This window comes from Lagenorhynchus albirostris, chromosome 1, assembly GCF_949774975.1.
Source record: "Lagenorhynchus albirostris chromosome 1, mLagAlb1.1, whole genome shotgun sequence".
In the NCBI taxonomy this organism is placed as follows: domain Eukaryota; kingdom Metazoa; phylum Chordata; class Mammalia; order Artiodactyla; family Delphinidae; genus Lagenorhynchus; species Lagenorhynchus albirostris.
In genome coordinates this window covers 4,711,385-4,733,544 of record NC_083095.1, presented here as the reverse complement: position 1 = coordinate 4,733,544, position 22,160 = coordinate 4,711,385, and the positions used below count along the sequence as shown (strand labels likewise).

At 50.4% G+C, this 22,160-nt stretch overlaps 1 protein-coding gene across 4 annotated transcripts in view; it reads left to right on the top strand.

Moving 5' to 3' along the window:
* WDR25 (WD repeat domain 25) overlaps window positions 1-22,160 on the top strand; it is a 142,864-nt gene that overhangs the window by 92,298 nt on the left and 28,406 nt on the right. For all 4 annotated transcript variants that reach the window (XM_060160413.1, XM_060160590.1, XM_060160497.1 and 1 more), the window contains exon 4: window positions 3,753-3,883. In XM_060160413.1, the coding sequence (XP_060016396.1) occupies window positions 3,753-3,883 (131 nt within the window). The remainder of the gene's footprint in view (window positions 1-3,752; window positions 3,884-22,160) is intronic.

Genomic DNA, 22,160 nt, shown 5'->3' with positions numbered 1-22,160 from the left:
TAGTTATTACAAGTAAAAGTAGGAAAAAATAGAAATTACAGCTTGTCTTCTAACTGGAAAATTTTAGTACTTAAAAGACATAGATTCTCTCTCAATCTCTTTGGGGGATTGAGGATGAATAACGTAGTCAGAAATACATTTTTTCAGCAAAAAAGTCCAGTCATTATCTTTTAGCAACTCGACTTTCACTTTTCCTCTCATCTTTTTCCCCCATTATTGGCAAGACTGTCACGGCACTTTTTGAAAAAAACATGGCTAATTCACTGCTTTTCCTGAAATAAGCATATGGTATATGCTATGGTCCAAGAAACAGGGAGAATTTTTTCTCCAGGCATATAGAGTTTGTTTTTCCTTTTGGACTTAAGGGTTGGCAGTGAGTTCCAAATGAGCAAGGAGTCGGCATTAGGCGCGGCTGTATCTGTCTGGAGAGAAGACTTCTGGCCTACAGGGGCCTTCTTGCGCCGGTGTGAGGGTCGCAGCGACATCTGTGCTCCTTTTCCATCGAGGGGATGTAATGATAGTCCCTCGCCCTTAGCCCCCACGTGGCTCCCCCAGCCCCCTGGCTGGAGCGAAGCTCCTGCAGCCAGCGCTACAGGCACGAAGCCCATCCCCAGGGCACGCGGTACCGCACGGGCGGGCGGCCCCCTGCTCCATCCTCCCTGGGCGGGGGGCTTGCTAACCGGGCGTGTAACGCTTGCTTTCTGACCCCGAAGTGTAGCAGAAAAGGCGAGGAAGAGTTTGGGTCCCAGACAAGTTTCAGGAAAGGAAAAGAAGAATAAGAACTGGGAATACCAGGTTTCCAATTAGACCAGTTCCTCAGGAAGTGATTTTTTTGGTCTACTTGAGAGTGTTGCTTGTCTCTTGACCTAATGAGAGGGACACAGCACACAGAATACGACAAGTCTGCTCATCTTCCTCGTGCTTTTATAGAAGAGTTCTTTACTTATTAGAAAAACAGTATTATGACAGCAGTATTAGTATAATTTAAGAAGTTACCTTACTACCCCTAGAACAGCTCATTTCCTGTTGGTGAGTCACGTCTTCCCTATCTTTGTTCACGTCAGTCCTTCTTTAATACTCCTGTAATATAAGAACGGGTATCGAGCTTTGTCCCTCTTGCCACAGAATGCTATTTATCATTCCAGTTGGAAATGGCTTTTCAACATCCCACCAGGCAGAGAACCACATCTGCCTTAACTGCCCTCTCAGCTCGGACAGCTAGGCTGCTGTCTATAGTCCCGTCACCGTAGTCAGTGCACCGACCCAAACTGGCCAGGTCTTGACAGCATTGTGATGACATAGGATGACCGTGGAAATCTTTGTGAGTTGCATTTTGTAGCAAAATAGTTAAGGGGCTTGTTGAGCCTAAAGAGGTATAGAGTCTTCATTTACAAAAAGCCAAGTGTTTCCAGAGTTTTCTCCGATGACAACTGACTGCCAATTGTAGGCCCTTAGAAGATACTAGAAAAAAATCAACACAGTTCGTCATCCATCAAGGTAAAGGTGATGCTTGAACAAAGAACAAGGGAGCAGCCTCTTTCCAAGAAATCTGCGCTTTGGAGAGAACACTTCGAAAACAGATGTTTTTAATTGTTTATACCACTCTGTAATTTTTGTTGCCAAAAACTATGTGAACGTGTCACCTATTAAAAACTTCAGTGTCAGCACTGTTAACCTGGGAACAGTGTTTTTCTAATCCTGCTTTAAAATCCTGTAAATGAAAATTTCAGTGGATTTTGAATTAGGTTGTTAGAAATAGGAGAATATACAGTAATAGCCGCTGATTAGTGGCAGGAGCCATTATTTGACATTAGGGCAACTGGAGCTTTATTGGCAAATTGTTCACAAAATCCTTTGCATCAGTGGTAGATGGAAGCGGAAGATGTCTCCCCTGTTGCTAGTGGTAAACGTCTCTTCCATTCTGGGTCCTCACATCTCTGGAAGGAGGCTTTGGGGCTCTGACAGTGTTCAGTGTGTAAACTTAAGCTGTAACCGGGCTACTGTCAAATCACTGAATCACAAAAAGGTCCCTACGTTTTAAAAAAGTGTAAGCATATTCAGTCCTGTTGCTCTTACTAAAATTATTATAACTCATTTGATTTAATAATTTCCAAGAGGTTTGTTGATACTCTTAGTAAATGGCATATTAAAATATATTTTAAAATATTGTTTGTTTTATCCTTGTCTCATCTTTCAAAATGTTCTTATTTTGGTAATTGCTTTTAGACTCATAATATACTGGTACAGTAGCACATAAATAAATGTACACATGTTGGCGGTATGTGCCTAAGGGTTTCTCATGGCTGGGATGTACTGTCAGACAAGTTTGGAGACCAAGGATCTAGGCAAATTGGATTTGTCAAGGCTTCTGCTGTAACTCTCGAGAGGACCAATTGATGCCTTTCATTTCCTTACCTGGTGAGCCGGTGGAGCATTTAACTACAGTGTGGTCCTAAACACAGAGCAGGACAGCCTTCCGGAAGTGCTCTCTGAATTGAAGGACCAAGTGTACTTCCTGGGTTCCCGTAAGAGGAGGTGATGCTTGAGATCTTGGCGTTGCATTGGTATCCAGCTTCTTATGTCCAGGGGAAGGGTTTCAAGCTAATTGAGTACCGGGTGGCCAGAGAGTGAGGGCAAATGCCTCTGCTGTTGTGTTTCCAGAAAGTCTCTGTTGGCCGCCTCAGGCCCAGGGGAAGGGTTTCAAGGTTGTCCCTCCTGGGCTGTGGCACCGTGTAGAGGAAAGCATGCTGGCTTTCGAGACCTGGGCTCAGCACAAAAGATCTGTTCCCCGAGTCTGACCTGTTCTAAATGATCGACATTTCTGGCGTTTTTATGGCTTACCTCTAAGAGAGCTCAGTGACAGGAAGACAGTTTCCATGGCAGAGGTGTGTGTGTGCACGCAGACGTTTGCACAGCATCCAGGAGCAGTTGACAGCATTTCATGGCAGATAGAAAAGGTGGTCCACGCACCCCCTCCAACCTGTGGCCTGAGCCACTGTGACGTCACACTCGCATTTATTGCCCAGACGCTGACGCCACCCCACTGGCCACGCTCTATGGAAAACCATCGATGGGTTATCATGAGGGTGTGACTGTAAGATGCTGATCCTAAAAAGAATCACTTTGGAGCATTCTGCTTTTTTTGTTTTTTTTTTGCGGTACGCAGGCCTCTCACTGCTGTGGCCTCTCCTGTTGCGGAGCACAGGCTCCGGACGCGCGGGCTCAGCGGCCATGGCTCACGGGCGCAGCCGCTCCGCGGCATGTGGGATCCTCCCGGACCGGGGCACGAACCCGTGTCCCCTGCATCGGCAGGCGGACTCTCAACCACTGCGCCACCAGGGAAGCCCCTGCTTTTGGTTTTTAGACTCCCAGTAAATAATCTAACAAAATTAATTGTGTAGCTCTGGAAATGTTATTCAGTCTCCCTGAGTCTTGGTTTTTTCAACTGCAAACTGGATTATGTGCTTGAAATGAGTTGATGTGCATGATGTTTACAGAGCACCTAAAAGGTGGATTCAGACGTCTCGTTTATCCCTGGGGGTGGGGGGATTTAGCTAATTGAGTACCAGGTGGCCAGAGAGTGAGGGCAAATGCCGCTGCTGTTGTGTTTCCAGAAAATCTCCGTTGGCCGCCTCAGGCCCAGGTGGGCTTGTGCTTTCCCGTGGCTCCGTATCAGCTGGCATCTTAGTGTCAAGGTATTTCGTTTGTGATCTGAGTAGTTTCTAACCCTCTCTTCTCTTTTCGTGTTGTAGGAACCCAGCTCTTCAGTGGTCAAAGTGACTTTAGAATCACTACCTTGAAATTTCATCCAAGAGACCACAACGTTTTCGTATGTGGCGGCTTCAGCTCTGAAATGAAAGCTTGGGATGTAAGGACCAGCAAGGTAACACCCCTCTTCCTCACATGGCCTTTCCAGCAGAGCTTGCCTGGACATTTTGAATGATTGGGGGTGGGTCAGCATCTATATATAGGACCCTTGAGATGGAATAATTACCACTTAATATTGAATCAGTGGGAAGCATAATTTTTAGATGTTTTGAAAGAACATTCTTGAGTTGTTAGATTATTAAAGCACTATAGGTGCAATTCTATACAGCATGTTACTAAACATATTTGTTGAGCACCTACTGTGTGCAAATGCTTCCTGATGTTATAAGATGAATCAACCTCAGATTACTCAGGGGAATAATATGTAGATACAAATAAGTGGGGTGGAGAAGTGCTCTGTGTGTGTATGTGAGTGAGAGGAGGGGTGGTGGGGAGGGAGGGGCTGGCATTCAGAGCGGGTGAGCTTTCAGTTCAGCTCAGTGTAAGGAAGGCTTCTCGGAGGAGACAGTGTTCCCGTTGGGGCTTAAAGGCTGGTCGCCGTCAGTCCCATAGAGAAGTGATGTCCACTCCCGTCCTTCACCACAGCCTGCCACTCCTGTTGCTTCCCTAACTTAGGAAATGGCAAGTCCAGGACTTCCCTGGCGGTCCAGTGGTTAAGACTCCACGTTCTCAATGCAGGGGGCATGGGTTCAATCCCTGGCCAGGGAACTAAGATCCCGCGTGCCACACAGTGTGGCCAAAAAAAAAAAAAAAAAAAAAAGTGGCAACTCCATCTTTCTGGTTGTTCAGGCCCAAACCATCAGAATCATCCCTCTCTCCACTCTTCCTGTCATCCCCCCAACACCCAAACCATCAGCAAACCCAGTCGTAACTCAGGTTTAAGCTGCCGTTGTCTCTTGCTCAGATAATTGCAGTAGTTTCCTCTCTGGTATCTGTCTTCCCCCACCACACCCCCCACCTCCCCCGACCCCTTACGGTTTGTTCTCAACACAGTAGCTGGCGTGGCCTGTGACAGTGGAAGTCAGATGTGTCACTCTTCTGGTCAGAACCCTCCAGGCTCAGGTCTCACTCACAGGAAAAGCTGTGTCCCTAGGGCGGCCCACAAGGCCTCCTGATCTCCGCTCAGCCTCAGCCCCACCCGCCTCCTTGCCTTTCCTAGAACACACCAGCACAGTCCTGCCTCAGGGCCTTTGCACTTTCTGCCTGGAATGCTCTCCTCCCAGTTTTCTATGGAGAGGCTCCCTCCCTCCTACAGGGTTCTGCTCAAATGCCACCTCTGCAGTGAGGCCTTCCCAGACCACCATGCCAGCCACCCCTGCATTCACTAGTCCCCCTGCCACCTCTTTTCTCCCCATAGCACTTATGATCACCCGGCACACTATGGATTTTCGTTGTCTATTTGCCTTGTCTCCATCCCCTCGAATGTAAGCTCTTCCAGGGCAGGGATTTTTGTCTGTTTTGTTTGCTGCTGACTTCTAGCTCCTAGAACAGTGCCTGGCACATAGTAGGCACTCATCAGACCGTGGGTGACCGAATGAGTGGACGGAGGCAGAGGGCAGCCACACGGGATGGGGGATACAACGTGTGTGCAGGGCCAGTGGCCTGCTCGACGTGGGGGATACAAGGTGTGTGCAGGGCCAGTGGCCTGCTCGACTTGGGGGATACAAGGTGTGTGCAGGGCCAGTGGCCTGCTCGACTTGGGGGATACAAGGTGTGTACATGGCCAGTGGCCTGCTCAACTTGGCCAGGCGTGGGCCCCAGGCAGTGGGACAGGCTGGGCAGAGAGGTTTTTAATGCCATGAGTCTGGGTTTGGATCAGCAGCGGGGAGCCATGGGAGGTTTGTGAGCAGGGGTCTGGGATCAGGGGTGCAGAGGGGCTCAGGGAGGGGCAGTGGGGAAGAGCCTGACTGCCTCCTGCCTCTGGGGGGGCTCAGTGATTTCAGGATGGCTGTTTCAAGCTCTGAGAAGCACCGCCCTGGTCTGAAGGAGGCACACAGCCACTAGGATGCTACAGGGTAGTTCATGATGATACCGGCATTGATCTTGACCTTGAAAGAAGAGGGTGTGGAACGTCAGAGAGTGTCCTCCTCCATTAGGGATTCAGGGGAGTCAGTGGTCCCACACCAAAGGGCTCTAGCCTGCTGCATCTGCAGCGCCAAAGCCTCTACCTAAAGGCATCCCCCTCCAGGGCCGCCTCCTGCCCCATCCTGGGCAGGTGCAGCCCCCCATCAGGTCTTCACTGAGCAGAGGCCGTTCTGCGTGGCCAGGATGGAAGGAGGTGGGACACGACCTCCAGTGCCGGATTCGAAAGGCGAGTTGGTGCGTCAGACCAGCTGCTGCAGAAAGACGCTTTCCCCCCAGGCTGTGGGAAGGGGCTGCTGGTGTTTGCAGGAGAACCTAAAACCAGAGACAGTTTCCTTAAAGAGAACAGGATGTTCTATCCGTAGGTATTTTGCCTAAAGTACTAAACAAGTGGGAGAATTAGAGCATAGAGAGATGTACTCTTTTTTAAAAAAACACACATTTTTCTTTTACAAGACTTTTTAAAAACAAGAACATTTGGAAAAGAGAGAAAAGTTACCCGTAAAGAAGTGGATGTGTGGACTTTTAAAAGCACTTGAACACTTGTATATGGGATATAAATACATGATAAATGAAAGAAGACATTGCAAAGTGCTGCTGGAGTTAGAAACTCTTAGTCATGCTGTTTGAAGCGGGGCCTCCTGATCAACCAGCCCCTGGTGACAGCCACGTCCCTTAGAGGTGTGCTGTTTTTAGCCTCAAAGAGCAAACACGTAAGAAATTACTCATCAAGGACGCCATCTGATTTAAGACTTTGTTAAAAATATCGGATTTTCTCCTAGGGCAGACGCCAGCTGACGTGTTCTGAGAATGCTGGGGGAGAAGCAATTAGGAGCAGATGTTGCTGTGACTGGTATCGGCATGTTTGCCAGTCTCTCCCCAGCTAATAATGTGGGTAAAGGGATCTGTGCAATATTTGTTTCTACTTCCTTTTTACCAACAATCTGACTGCCTGTCCTCCCTTGCTGGGTCACAAGGACTGTTTCCATGTGCATCAGCCAGACTCAGGGGACCAGTCTCTTTCCTGCTTCAGTTCTGTTTCCTCTGATAGGTGTGGCCCAAGTGCCTTGTACGGACCCAGCAGGAGGACCAGAGAGGAAAGGTGTGGACAGCCACCTGGGGTGGCTCTCTGCCCTCCTGCTGGGCTCCCGTGGGGCCTGGGGCTCTGTCCCAGGTGCTGAACTTTCCAGCCCTCCCTGGTGAGTGTAGGAACACCTAGGGCTGAGCGGCTTGTCTTCTGACTGCCTTCAGGGGCAGCTGTGGAAACTGCAGGAGGGACACAGACCTTAGCTTAAAATCAAGACGGGTTTCCTCTTTTAAAAACAACGGAAGGACTGTTATTATTATAAAAGTAATATGCGATTATATGAAAAAACAAATAGAAACAGAGAGAAGGGGTAGTTGAGCCAGCCAAAGGTAAACATTAGTAACATTTAAATATTTTTATTTCATTGTTCTTTTCCACTGTGTGTTTTTTAAAACACTGTTTGGTCTTATTTTGCTTTTCACGCAGCATTGCAAGGGTTTTCCTCGCAGTGAAATGAACTCTTGTAGGTGTTTAATGCGTCCCTCTGACGCAGCTGCTTGGCTAATTCGCCCCATGCTTTAGCCTCAGCACTCAAGGCCACGTCTGACACACCAGGCACTCGATAAACATGGATCGAATGAGTCAATTTCAGATGGTTGAGCTTATTAAGCCATTTCCTGAGGTTGGATTTTAGGACATTTCCTTTTGTTTGGTTTGGTTTGCCATTTAAAGTTAATAGATGTGAAGGTGGAGATCAGGGATCGGCAAGTGCAGCCTGGGGCAAAATCTGACTTGCTGCCTGTTTTTGTAAATAAAGTTTTATCGGAATGCAGTTCCTGTCATTCATTTGTGTAACGGCTGCAGCTGCTTTCACACCACAGTGGTAGAGTTGAGTAATTGCACCGGAGACCACATGGCCCGCGAAGCCAAAAATACTTAGGATCTGGCCCATCCCTGCTAAGACGTATCTGGCTGTGGTGTGTGTCACGCTGTGGCTTGTGGGGACTGATCCTTCTGACCTGGCTGACAAGATGGGTGCCCCTGTGCCTCACCCTATTATGGGCACCCTGTGGAAGCCGTGTGCTCAGAGAATGTCTTTTCCAGAGAACCGTGCCTCAGTCAGGGGTATATGGGTCGTTTCCCCCTCTTCTTTTAATCTCCAGACAAACCATCGCAGTCTACTTTGTGATACATTCCACTGTGGGACACGTTTGTGCATCTAGTGTTTTCCACATTTGCAGTTTCTTTCCTGCAGCTTGTGCCCCAGAACTCAAACTGCTGGGTTAAAAGTGAGTCAGCATTTTGAAGGTAAGGGGTAGGTTTCCGACGACGGAGCTGAGCCCACCACTGGAGCAGGACGGTGCGGCCAGACAGCCTCTTGCCGGGTCTGAGGAGTAGTTGGAACAGGTAACTTTAAAGCTACTTTCCAGTCATAGACTTTCATTCCTTAAGCTTAGCCACACGACGAATGTTGGGATTCTGGACTTCTCTGGTCCAGCCCAGTGCATTACAGCAAATGGGCTCTTTGGTTCCCCTGTCTTTTCTTGGTCCATCTCTCTCTGCTCTGGTTTGATGAGTGGATCACATCCCGTGTCGCCGCAGAGCGCCTGGCTTCATTTCCGGCAGGTCGGCAGGATGTGTTCTGCACGAACCCTCCGAGCCTGCTTACTCGTGCCGGCCCCGTGCTGCCAGTGCAGGGTCTTCTGACTCTTCTGTCTCCCGACGGTCTGCTCGAACGTGGGTCTGGTCTGGAACCCAGGATGTCTGTGGTCTGACCTTCATGTTACCATGGGGGTCCAAGCCCCTCCGGGCCGCCAGTGCTTATTGGCCTGAGATCTAGTAGCCCTGGGTTCCCATCCTCCCTCTCCTACTTGCTTAGCTGGCTGATTTTAGGCAAATCTCTAAACTAAAGCCTCTCCCAGTCAAGGGTTTCCCCTGTGGTATAGTAAAGGGGCAGGATGAGGCCATCTTTCAAGCAGGGCCTCTGAACTCCCCTGTGCGTAGGAGAGCGCCTGGGACTCTTGTTAGGATGCAGACTCTGTTTCAGCAAGATGATGTCTTAGTCAGCTCAGACTGCCGTAATGGAATACCACAGCCTGGGGGGCTTAAACAGCAGACATTTACTTCTCATTGTTCTGGAGGCTGGAAGTCCGAGGTCAGGGCGCCAGGGTGGTCGGGTTCTGGTGAGGGGGCTCCTCCTGGTTTGTAGGTAGCTGCCTCTTGCTGTGTCCTCACATGACGGAGAGCGAGCAAGCCCTGGCCTCTTCATCCCTTTCTAAGGCGACCACTCCCATCATGGGACCTCCACCCTCATGACCTTATCCAAACCTAATTACCTCACAAAGGCCCCACCTCCAGATATCATCACATTGGGGATTAGAGCTTCAAAATATAGATTTTGGGGGGGACACAAACATTCAGTCCTTTGCAGGTGAGATCCTGCATTTCAGCAAGCTCCCAGGAGATGCAGAGACAGACGGCCCATGGACCACACTTTGAGAAGCCAGGTCTCAAAGGGCCTCTGAACACAGAGGTCCCATGCTTCTCTCACGTGGGCACCCTTGGTCTTCGTCCTCGATTGACCTGCACCACCTGTGACCTATCTCAGCGATAAATAGGTTGTGAGCACCTTCACCTGACAGCTATTCATTTACAACTGCCTGTGAGGGGGGCTCAGTCCAGTCACGTCTGCGCCTTGGCATCTTCCACAGGACCTGGAACCAGAGCAGGTGCTCAGGGGGTAACTTGGAGTGAGCTGCTGGGGTCAGCCGCCCCTCCCATCACGATGGAGCCCTGCAGGAGCATCCACCTGCCCACATTTCGGGGGGCAGTGGCCTCCCTGGGATTTCTGCAGAGGGAGTGGGCCCTCCAACAAATGGGAAATAAAGGCTAGCTGCAATTCAGCTGTAACTGGTCATTCCAGAAGTGTAGACAGAGGCCGAGGACTTGGGAGATCCTGGGCCAGATGAGGGCTGGTGCAGTGGTTCTAACACTGCAGCCCTCAGCCAAGTCTGAGCTCTCATGTGCCCCAGTGTCTCGTAGATGACGGGGTGTCCAGCCTCGCAGGGCCCCCTGGCTCTTTGCCCGGCCGGGAATGGGAGCTGGAGAGTTCCAGATCTGCAGGGCCCACCAGCACTGTGGGAAAGGCTCCAAGGTAGTTACTTTTAGGTTTGCTTTAAGATGACTATGTAGTTTGAGCCAAAAGTTAGGATAGGTAATAAAATTTCTCCCCTGTATCATGCATTCAAGTTGTAGAAAAACTCCTACAGAGGCTTAACAATCCTATTGCGTATTTCGTGAATCACCCTTTTTGTGAGACTAAATTCTGGAACCCAACCTCAGCAAATGACCTCTCGGCCAAGCAAAACTGAGCACTGCCAATCGGAGCAGCCCTGGAACATCTGGACATGTGGCTCCCGACACTGGGAGCCTGGCCTCTGCTCCGGTTCTCTTCCCTTCCGTGGGCGGGGCCGACACTGGGCAGGCTAGGGCCCAGCACGACTTCCGATGCATAGGTCTACTCTGCTCCCGAGAAGGAGAGTCTCAGGTGCCCTCAGGTCCCCACGGGGCCTCGAAAACACCGACCCCCACCCGCTCGGGTAGTTCTCAGGATGAGATCTACTCTGACAGACCAGCTCACTTTTTTTGCTCTAGTGTTGGTTTGACCCGAATCATCATCAATAGTCCATGCTTGTTCTACATCTTTCTTTCCTTTTAAGTTTGTAAAGGGCCGTCTTGACTTCCAGATCTTGAGTTCATTCCTTGACCTCCTTTGGGAGCTTTGTCCCAAACCCACTGCAGGTGTGTGTCCTATCATGCAGGTGACAGTGGGCGAGGCCTCTGGCTCGTCCTTCCCACCTGCTTGGGTTCTCATCTCTGCCTGTTGTTGTCACAGCCCCTCACTCTGCTGCAGTTTCCCCACAGAATGTAAGCTCCCTGAGGGCAGGGATTTGCTCCTTTCCTGCTGTTTTCCCTGAGCCTAGCGAAGTGCTGGCTGGATGGGATGGGACTGTTGCAGGAATGACTAACAGCCTTAATCCAGGCCAATTAAAAAAAAAATCCCAAGTGATAAGCCCACCCAGGTGAAGTGGAAGCTGAGTCAGCATCTGTTAACACGCTCTTCTCCGGCACCGACCGACCTTGGCCGTCCTGCCCCGAGGGGGAATGAACCAGCTGGTCATGCAGCCAGTGGTTGCTGGTCTGGACTGGCTGCCCTGGTGCCATGGTCAGAGCACCCGGAGCCTTAGAGGATACCCACCCGCCCCTGCAGGTGGCCTCGGCCTCCAGCGTTGTGAAAACTCTCCAGGTGGTTCTAATGAAGAGCCCGAGTGGCGAACCACAGCCCTGGGGGCCAGGGTTTGGGAGCATCAGTGCGAGTCCCGAAGGGTGTTCTGCAGGGTCTCTGCTGGTGTAGGTGAGGGTGTCCTGAAATGTCCGTTCCTGCAGTGGCAGCTGTCGGGAAGACTCAGCACCTTCACCTCCTGGTTCCTGGGCGCCATCAGTCTTCGTGGCGTTGTAGGCAGGTTGCTTATTTGCCCTAATGAGGTTCTGATTACTCTCCATTTGTCTCTTTCATCAGCTTTATACTAAAAAGCCTTTTGTTTGGACTCTTCGTACTTCTGCAGTTCTGGCTAAGTTTTGCCTTCAGCCAAACTTCTTATGAGATGAGAGCGGGAGCCTAAGGGAGGTGGAGACGGGGAAGGGCGTGGACAGCCTGGGGCTGAGGGAAGCGTGGTCGCCGCTCCGTGTGACTCGCCATGGGTCCTTGTCTCTTCCGGGCTCCCATTGCCCCATCTGTCAGGTGGCGGTGGGGTGCTCTCGGGTGGCATGGACTGGGCGGCCACCACCTGCCGGGCTCTGTACTGGACCCTCCCTGTGTGTCATCTACCGCGACACAGCAGTCCTGGGAGGTGTACCAGGTGCTGCTGTCACCCCATCCCCCTGGCGGGGTGCCCGAGGTTCAGAAAGGTTCCAGCAGCCAGCACACGGCTGGTTGGTAGGGGGGTAAGACCTTGACCCGGTGCCTTGATTCCCGCGCCCTTGCAGGCCCTCCTGTTCACAGGTCGAAGGAAGCGTTGGTCTCGGGTTTAAATAAAGCTTTGGCAGTGAGAGCCGTGTGCTTTCTTCTTGGAGAAGCCTGCGTGGGGCAGCCCTTGAGTTCAGACGCCTGCTCGGTCCCGCCGCTTGCAGCTCGATGCCTGGTGTCAGGGGCCCCCCTGTGAACTTGACAGTGGTGGGCCCTGCGGCCTCAGGGCTGAAGTCACAACCCCGGCGCCTCTGTGAGGGCAGCCCTTCGGCCTCCACAGGTGGATGTGGAAACCAGTCCTGAAAGGCTCAGCTTTCAGCGCAGGGGTGGACGGCCACTGTGGGGCTTGGACCTGATCTGTCGGCCTCACCGGCTGCCTTCACAAGCGGCCAGGGGGTCCCCATGTGTCTCCTGGGTCATCCAAAATCTTGGGCAAAGCTGGGGAAGGGGTCCCTGGAATCCAGAACCTCAGACCCCTGCCCCCAGCCCAGTCCTTCTCTTCACCTTCACTCGGCAGCGCTTGTCTTGGGGTGTCAAGCAGACTCCAGTTAAAAACCTGAAATGTGAGTTGCCACCTGGAGCTCAGTGTGTGACAACGGGAGAGCATGGCACTCAGGAGGGCCACGTCCCTGTGTGATCACTTGGGCTCTTAAAGATGCAGTAGGATGTATCAGAAAATATAAAGCAGACTCTGGACCCATAATGATTATATAAATAAAATATTTATGTAATGCTGATGTATATGACCTTTGTAATTTGTTTTGCCACTAAAATAAGCTGTGTTACATACACTGAACATCTCTCGTTGAGATTTTTTATCTCCTTGAGATTTTTAAAAATTTAATATCTTTATGAAATAGATTCACAGTTTTTGTTTTACCTAAAAACTTATTTTAGTTTGCCATAACTAATAGTATCCAAAAAAAATCATGGGTTTGATGCCCTAGTTATTTTTTGTCTTAATATACTTTAAATACTTATTAAATTTTTTTGGTAGCAGCTTTTTTTCTTTTAATTAATTAATTAATTTATTTTTTTGCGGTACGCGGGCCTCTCACTGTTGCGGAGCACAGGCCTCTCCCGTTGCGGAGCACAGGCTCCGGACGCGCAGGCTCAGCGGCCATGACTCACGGGCCCAGCCGCTCTGCAGCATGTGGGATCTTCCCGGACCGGGGCACGAACCCGTGTCCCCTGCATCGGCAGGCGGACCCTCAACCACTGCGCCACCAGGGAAGCCCTAATTTACTTATTTACTTGCCTGCTCCAGGTCTTAGTTGCGGCATGCAAGATCTGGGTTGCGGCGTGTGGGATCTTTAGTTGCGGCATGCAGGCTCTTTTAGTTGCAGCATGCGGGCTCTTAGTTGCGGCATGCAGGATCAAGTTCCCTGACCAGAGATCGAACCCGGGCCCCCTGCACTGGGAGCGCGGAGTTTTAACCGCTGGACCACCAGGGAAGTCCCAGTAGCAGCTTTGTTGAGATGTAATTCATATACCATACAATGCACTCATTTAAAGTATACAATGCGTTCGTTTTTAGTATATTTACAGAGTTATGCAACCATCATCACTGTCAGTTTAGAACATTTTCATCACCTCAGAAAGAAACCCTCTACCCTTTTTAGCAGTCACCCCAACTCCCCTGCCTCTATCCCCTACCCCCAGCCCCTGGCAACCACTGATCTACCTTCTGTCTCTATAGATTCGCCTATTCTGTACATTTTATAGAAACAGAATCATACAGTATGTCACTTAGCATAATGTTTTCAAGGTTCACCTATGTTGTAGCGTGTGTCAGTACTTCATTCCTTTTTACGGTCAAATAATATTCCATTGTACGGATAGACTGCATTTCGTTTATTCATCAGTTGATAGGCATTTGTGTTCTTTCCATTTTTTGGCTCTTATGAATAATACTGTTATAAATATTCATTTACAAGTTTTTGTGTGGACATGTGTTTTCGTTCCTCTCGGACTCCACCTGGGAGTGAAATTGCTGAGTCATGGTCCCTCTATGGGTGACCTTTTGAGAAACTGCCAGACTGTCTTCCAGAGTGGTTGCACCATTTTGCAATGTATGAAGGGTCCGATTTTCCCCTGTCCTCGCCTTACTTGTTATCGGTCTTCTTGCTTTTCCCCATCCCAGTGGGTGTGAGGTGGTGTCTCCTTGTGGTCTCCTTAAGGTTTGATATAGGACTGTGCAGACTGTATATTTCTTCATGAATGAGCTCTGGTAGTTTGTGTCTCTCAAAGAATTTGTTCATTACATCTAAGTTATCAAATTTATAAACATAAACTTGTTCATAATATTCCTTTATTATCCCTTTTGATGTCTTTAGGTTCTAGCTTCTCCTTCATTCCTGATATTGATAGTTATGTCTTCTTTTTTTTCCTTAGTGTGGCTAGAGATTTATTTTCTTCTACTTGCTTTGGGTTTAATTAGCTCTTCTTTTTCTCATTTCTTAAGGTAGCAATTTAGATCATTGATTCAAAATCCTTTTTAATGTAAGCATTTTAATGCTATACATTTCCCTCTAAGAATGCATCCCACAAATCTTGATATGCAGTATTTACATTTTCATTCAATTAAAACATATTTTCTAATTTGATTTTTACCTCCTCTTTGAACTATGGGATATTTAGAACTTATTACTCAGCTTCCAAATTTGTGGGGATTTCCCTGATACCTTTCTGTTGTTAATTTCCTTGTTATTAATTCTGTTATGCTCAGAAAACATACTTTATATGATTCAAATACTTCTACGGCCCAGAATATGGTCTGTTTCGCTGAATGTTTCATGCGCTCTTGGCAAGAATGTATATTTCACTGTTGTTGGGTGGAGTGTTCTACAAACGACAGTTTCGTCAAGTTAGATGATGGTTTTGTTCGGTTAGTTCTTCTAGACCCTTGCCGATTTTCTGTCTGCTTGTTCTTTCAGTTATTGAGAGAGGAGTGTTGAGGTCGCCAGCTATAGCTGTGGATTTGTGTATTTGTCTCTTCAGCTCTGTCGTTTCTCCCTTATATATTTTGAAGCTGCTATCACAGCTCCACTGGGGGCCTGCTTGCTGGTCAAAGCTGTTAGACAAAAGAAGGCGAAGAAGAAGAAAAAGACCAAGGAAAGAAAATAGCAGCTCGTCCCCGTGCTGTGCACTCCTCCAGCTTTGCCCTCTCTCCGGGCTCTGTCTGCTGGTGTTCACTTTCAGTGTTCTCAAACGCCAGAGCCTGTTGTAGTCAGTGGGCAGAGAGGCTCTGGTGGGCCTACTGGATCCCACGTGGCCCCAGGTGGACTTTGAACATATTTTTTTCCTGGCCTTGAGTTTCCCCTCTTCTGTTGGCTGGATGCCACCTGCCCGTGGGCCTCCACTGCTGTCTCCTCTCCAGGGGCTTTTCCCAAGCCCCCCTGGGTCGGGTGCCCCCCTCCTTCTCTCAGTCTGGGTTGTAGCTGCTTGGCAAGTGTCACCCCCGCACTGGAATGTGAGCCGCATGAGGGCTGGGGGACACGACGGCCTTGTCTAACCTGGCATTGTGTCCCCACACTCTATTGCTGGCATGGGGTCAGCGGCTCAAGCAGTGTTTCTCGAATAAATGGTCACAGCAACCTCCGTGAATCTGCAGCCTAACTCTGCAAAGATTCTATGACTTCAGGAAAGTTTGTGCAATCCAAATTCGTGCCCCAACCAAGGCCCCCCAGTTAGAGGGCGGTGTGGACAGCTGTGCTGTTTCCAGTGCATGGATGTTCTGTGTACCCTGCCAGTGGGCAGACTCTCCTGGTGGCCACAGCCTTCCCTACCTACCCTGAGGGAAGACTGCCTGGTGCCTTTCACAGACGTAGTGCGCAAGCTGAGAAGGATGAGGGGACGTGTGAGAGGAAACCTCGTGGTGCATCCTGTAATTAGGCTGTGCCGAGCTGTCCACTCATCACGCTGGATTCAGAGAGGAGATGAAGGGTGGACATCTCTCCTCACCCGCTGTGTGCCCTTTTTATATCAAGTGAATTTCTCAGTTTTTAATTCTAGTATTTCACTTAAAAATTTTTTTAAAAAGATGTGGTTACCTGGTTTGCCTCATTCATTTATTCATTGAACATTTGCTGAGCACCTGCCCCGTGTAGGACATCTTCCTAGTTTCCAAGACTCAAAGAAGCTACAGGAAACGCCTCACGCCTGCTGTTGGCACCGTTATCCACCAAGTTGCTAGACCATGTGGGAAACCTCCCTGGCAGCTTTAGGATTTCCCTCCCCATACCACCCCCATACCCTGTGCTTCCCTCTTCTGGGGTCGTGCAGGCTGTCCACTGCGCACAGGCACCTGGCCAAGGGGGTGGCTGGGTGCTGGAATCCAGCCTGTGCTCCGCTGGCCAAGCGATGCCCCTAGCATGGGGTGATCTCCACCTGAAGGAGGGTCTTTTCCCGAGATGCACCAAGGGGCCAGGTGGGCCAGCCGTGGCCCCATCCCTTACCCTCTGTCTGCTCTATCCACTCCCTCTCCATCCCCGCAGCCTCACCAGGTCTGCCCCTCGCCCTCTCCCCCCGGGATGCCAGCGCTGCCCACTGCCCACCGCCTTACGTCTTCCACACCACGGCAAGTATCATCACTTGGAAACGCAAATCCGAACACATCGCCCTTGGGCTCAGGGCTCTTCCCGGCCCAGCACCCTGCAGTGCCCATGAGAGCAGGTCCAGGCCTTCCTTCCTGGTGAGGACAGCTCCGCACCGCCCAGCCCAGCCTCCCTCACCAGGCTTGGCTCTGAGAGCCCAGCCTGCCCCAAGCCACCACCTCACAGGACTGGGGGACTTCACACCTTTCCAGACTGTTTGACTTGTCTGCCACGAGTGGGATTTACTCTTCAGAATAAAAGAGTAGATACATTATTTTCCAAAGAAGATAGAGGAAGGGGAGCTTGCAAAGGAGCAGCCAGAGACCTGGGAGGAGAGCTGGGTCCAGGGCTGCGAGCTGATGGGGATTGGGGGAGGGACTGTGGACTCGGGGTTCCAGCAACATGCAGAGGTAGAGGTGTGAAAGGATGTCAGGGACCTGGAGACGTGGTGTGCCCGTGACATGAGAGCAGAAAGGGAGGCTGTTCTCTAGACGTTCAGATTACAGAAGTAATCTGTGCTTTTTGCAGGCTACTTGCAAAATGGAAAACTGTAATGAGGACGATAACGCATTCAATTTCAACACAGCCAGAACCACCGTTGACAGTTGGGGTCCTTCCTTCCAGTTTTTCAATGCATATATTTACATTTTTAAGTAATTTCCCCCCAACTGAATATATCCTTAGTGTTTCTGTATTGTTAAACAGTTTTTGGGTGGTGTAATTTTTAATAGTTACCCAATATACTGTCATGTATTTAACCAGCCCTCTGTGATCGGGTATTTATCATATTCCCAGTGTTCCCTTTATTACAGCACTAAAGCGAACATCCCTGTGTGTAAATTCCCAGATGCAGACTTGATCAAAGGGTACGTGTGCTTTCAGGTTCTGGATCGCACTGAATCCAGAAGCCACTCCTTCCAGAAGGGATTACCAGTTCACCCTGGGAACGGGCTTGGTGGGCTAGCTCGCTTGTTTTGGGCATAGGCGAGGCGCATGCAGGCTCACCACCCTCCGGGGAAGAGCTGGTTCAGGGGGAGGGGCTGAAGGTTGGGGTGGGCGGGGCGACCGGAGGTGGAAGGAAGTGGGGCGGGGGGCCAGGGCAGCCAGGCCAGGGGGGCCTGCTTCCTTCCAGGGCCCCTGTCTCGGCCATGGACTAGGTCCCTTGTGCTCTGGTTTCCTTCTCTCCGGCCCAGGCAGGACAGCCTCACACTCTCCATCTGTCCTGTCCAGAGTAGGCCTGAGCCTCTGTGCGTTGCCCCGTGTTGCTTCTTGAGGGTCCGAGACGCCTGGAAGAGATGGGTGCATACCGTGCACGGCGCAGGCGCCCAGACTCCGCCGAGCTGCGCTGCCCTTGGAGGTGGCTGCATTGTTAGAACCCTATTTTAATTCATGCCTCCATTGTAAAGTGAGGAAAACCAATTTTTCACTTGAGAGGTTCAGCAATGTGGATACATGTGTAATTGTCTATTTCTGCCTTTCTTCCTTTCTCTCGTGTTCTGTAGCCGTAATTTAAAATTTCACGGTCTCCAACCTGATGGCTTCTCTGTGGGCATGTTCAGATCCGCCTCAGGTTCAGCAGGCACTAATTGAGCAGCTACTCTCTGCCTCTGGCTGGGCAGCCTGTGGGGTGCGGTGGGGGGTGGGGACGGGCTCCGGTGTCGGCCGCAGATCGCATGTCACGCCGGCTCTGCCTCTACTCAGCTGTGTGGTCACCGGCAAGCCCTTCCCGTTTCTGAGCCTGGGTGTCCTCGTCTGCACAGTGGGGCTGGTAATCTCCACCCCGCAAGGTGGTCATGAGGATTAAGTGAGGTCACACGTGAAGCCCCTAGCAAGGCGCATGGCACACAGTAGGTGTTCAGTTAATGCACCCTGCCATCTCCGATGATCACCACAGGGTCGTGCTTTCCATGAGCTTGGGATAATTGGCAGTCAGGAGCTGCCTTCAGCTTTGCTAAAAGCTGAGTGGGGATCATACCTTTCCCCCAGCCAGGCAGCGCGCCTGACCGAAGTGTCAAGTGCCTGCTTCCGGCTGAAGGCGTTCTAACCGGTTGTGATAACATGGGCTCTCTCAAGCTGATCAGAGGCTCAGATATGCATTCCCCCGCGTCTCTGATTAATTTTTAAAAGAGAGAAATGAATTAATTATTGCCTCGTGAGCATGGATGCTCAGAGTACAGGGGAGGAGCAGACAGCGGGACCGCAGGAGATGCCTCATCGGGAACCTAGCCCCAGGCGCCCAGGAGTTGTCCCAGGTCCGGTGAGTCCCAGAAAACTGGCCAGTGCAGAGACAGAGCAAGGTGGCGACTCAGGCCCTATCCAGGGGTGACTGTGTAGGTGTGGGTTTCCTGGATTCCCTGGGGCTCCTGGAGAGTGAGATGCAGTTGGCTGCTTCTCTCCAGGTGTCCACTCATGTCCCCCTCCCCCAGGCCCGAGGCCCACGACCTGCCCTGCTACTCCCTGGCCAGCAACTCGGGCTACATTGTGGAGGGTCACACCTAGGAAGGCGGTCCTTGGGGGGCATATCCTGCTCCTGCTTGGCCGTGGTGGAGGAGCCTGAGGCAGTTTCTGGAGGTGCCGTGTGGGGAGAGGTGTGGTGCCCTGGGCCTCCCACCCAGCTGCAGACAGCTGGTGGCTTCCTTCCCCACGTGGTCTGAGGGACAATCGTCCCCGCCACTCCTCCACCCCCACCCCCTTGGGGAAAAGGCCCGTCCTCTGGGCCGTAGTCCTCCCATCTGTCAGGAAGGGGCTGGACTCTGTGATGGGGTCTGCACCGAGCAGAGCCCCCTCCGCACAGGGTGTATCTGGGAAGGGCTCAGCTGAGGCTTCATGCTGCAAGCAGGCAGCCTCCTGTCCCGCCCTCAGGGGAACTGGAGGCCCAGACGGGGCTGCTCCCCACCCGCTGACTCCCCAGGGTCCTGGAGTGCTTGGTCTAGATCCATTCATCAGGGGCTCCTTCAGACGCTCACCAAATACCTGCCGGGTGGCATGTGGCCACAGGATGGAGGGAAACGAGGCTCATCCCTGCTCCGAGCCCTGAGCTCACAGTCAAGGGGAAGAGACAGAATCAGGCAGAGTGTAGTGTGATGGTAGCTGCCGTGGAGGGGATGACGAGAGGCCCACAGAGGAAGGAACTGATGAGTCTGCCTGGCACTTTGGGAGGCTTGGTTGGCAGAGGGTTTTAAAGGATGCATAGGAGTGTTCTAGGCATCAAGTCTGGGTAAGGAATTCTAGGCATAAGGAATGCACAAAGGCACAGAGGCGTGAAAGGGCTTGACAGGTGAGGGAATGGTGAGGGGTCTGTGTGGCTGGAGTGCGCACAGGGTGTGTGTGTAAGTCGATGTGGGTATGTTTGTGTGTGTGTGTACAGGAGGGTTAGGAATCAAGGTGGCTGTCTGTGCAGGGCCTCCACCCCAGCCATGTTTAGGTTGTGGCCCAGGGCTGAACACCTCGAGGGAGGCTTTAGAGACAGGGAGCCCTCGGACACCCCCGGTGCCCTCAAACAGGCACGCAGGCACCCCCAGTGCTCACGACATTGCCTTTAGGGAAGGCTCAGAGCAGAGGCTGGTCCTCTGGGAGCCCGAGCCAGCTCATCAGTTACACCTAAATGTAAAAGGGAAAGGTGTCCTCCCCCAGCATATGGTTATTAAAGCTCGCCATCTTTAAACCTCATTAAGGAGTGTTAAATGCTAATGAATTTACAGAAGGGCATCTTGGGGCCTCTGTTTCCTAGGAAACATTTGAGAGCAGGTGCTTTATAATGAGCTGTACCTATTTTAAAAGTGAGCCACGAGGCCCACTTTGATAGGCTGGATCTCAGATGCTGATGGGTAAGTGTGAACAAAGCCGGTGGAGGCCAGTGGAGATGCTCTGAGCTCTCTGAAATATCATTCTCTGGTGGTTTCTATAGAAACCACTGGCACCTAGGTAGGAGAATTGCCGAGCTCTGGAGTCTCATTTACGCAACACAGCGTTGCCTGCAGCCTCAGCAACTCGGCCCCAGCCTCTGAAGACCACTGGAGTCCTGTTGGCAGTTTGGGACTGGGTTCTGGACAAAACAGGACAGATGTGTGTTGCCACAGCTGTAATTTTGCTTTAATTATGTCTGTTCTATACCTGCTGCTTGATTTCCGCTGGTCCCCACTCTGCTTGTTATTTCAGGCCCACTGACAATGAGAAGAATTAACATTTGTGGAGCTCATTCCTCCCCACAGAGCACTTTAAAGAAACTTTTTATTATTGAAGCAGTTAAATATATACCAAAGTAGAGAAACTGATGAACCTCCAGCACCCTGTTTAAACAATTATAAACATATGGCCAAGCTTCTTTTAGCTATAATCCTACCCATTTTCCCAACAGTCTCTCCCTCTGTGCCCCCGCTGCTGAATTATTCTGAAGCAAAACCCAGAAACATGCTAGTATTTCATTTGTACACACTCTTGTTTCTTTAAAAGATAAGGACTGAAAAAGATGATTATCATACTGTTGTCCCTTCTAACAATTTAGCAATAATTCCTTTATATCATCAGATATTCAGTACATCTTTCAGTTTCCCTGATTGCCTCATAATTTTAAACATTTTAAAACAGTTGCCTTGTTCAAATGGGCATCTGAACATTTGGTTGATAAATCTCCCAAGCCTTGTTTAATCTCTGGGTTTCTCTCCTTCTTTGTTTTCCTTGTAACTTATTTACTGGGGAATGAATTGGTTGTTTGTCCTTCATTTTCCTCACTGCATCCCCTGTGGTGTGATTTAACACATTCCTCTGTTCCCTGTATGTCTTATAAACCGGCAGTTAAGGCCAGACAGGGCTTCTCATGCTGTGGCGTGCATGCAGATCACCTGCGGAGCTTGTTACTCCAATTCTAATTGACTCTGGCTCCAGAGAAGGTACATTTCTAATAAGCTCCCAGGTAATACCTATGATGGAGGCTTGATAAGAGTCAGGGACTTATTTTCTCTTTCCTTTTTTAAAAAAATTTTTATTATAAATTTATTTATTTATTTTATCTTTGGCTGCATTGGGTCTTCGTTGCTGCGCGTGGGCTTTCTCTAGTGGCGGCGAGCGGGGGCTACTCTGTTGTGGTGCGGGGCCTTCTCATTGCGGTGGCTTCTCTTGTTGCAGAGCACAGGCTCTAGGTGCGTGGGCTTCAGTAGTTGTGGCGTGCGGGCTCAGTAGCTGTGGCTCATGGGCTCTAGAGCACAGGCTCAGTAGTTGTGGTGCACAGGCTTAGTTGCTCCGTGGCATGTGGGATCTTCCCGGACCAGGGCTCGAACCCATGTCCCCTGCATTGACAGGTGGATTCTTAACCACTGCGCCACCAGGGAAACGCTCTTTTCTTTTTTTCAAGAATATTTGATCAGATTCAGGCTCAGTTTTTTGAAGAAGAGGTCATAGGTGGTGGTACATACTTCCATCAGGAGGCACCTAATGTCTGCTTGAACCATTTTTGATGATGATGTGATTGATCAGGGAGTTCAGGGGTTGTCTGCCTGGTACCTCATTTATAAAATCCTCATCAGCTTTGCACCTAATGGTCTCAGTAGTTACTAATGATCATTGTCTAGATCTATGAAGTCATTAGAAGTTGGAAAATACTGGA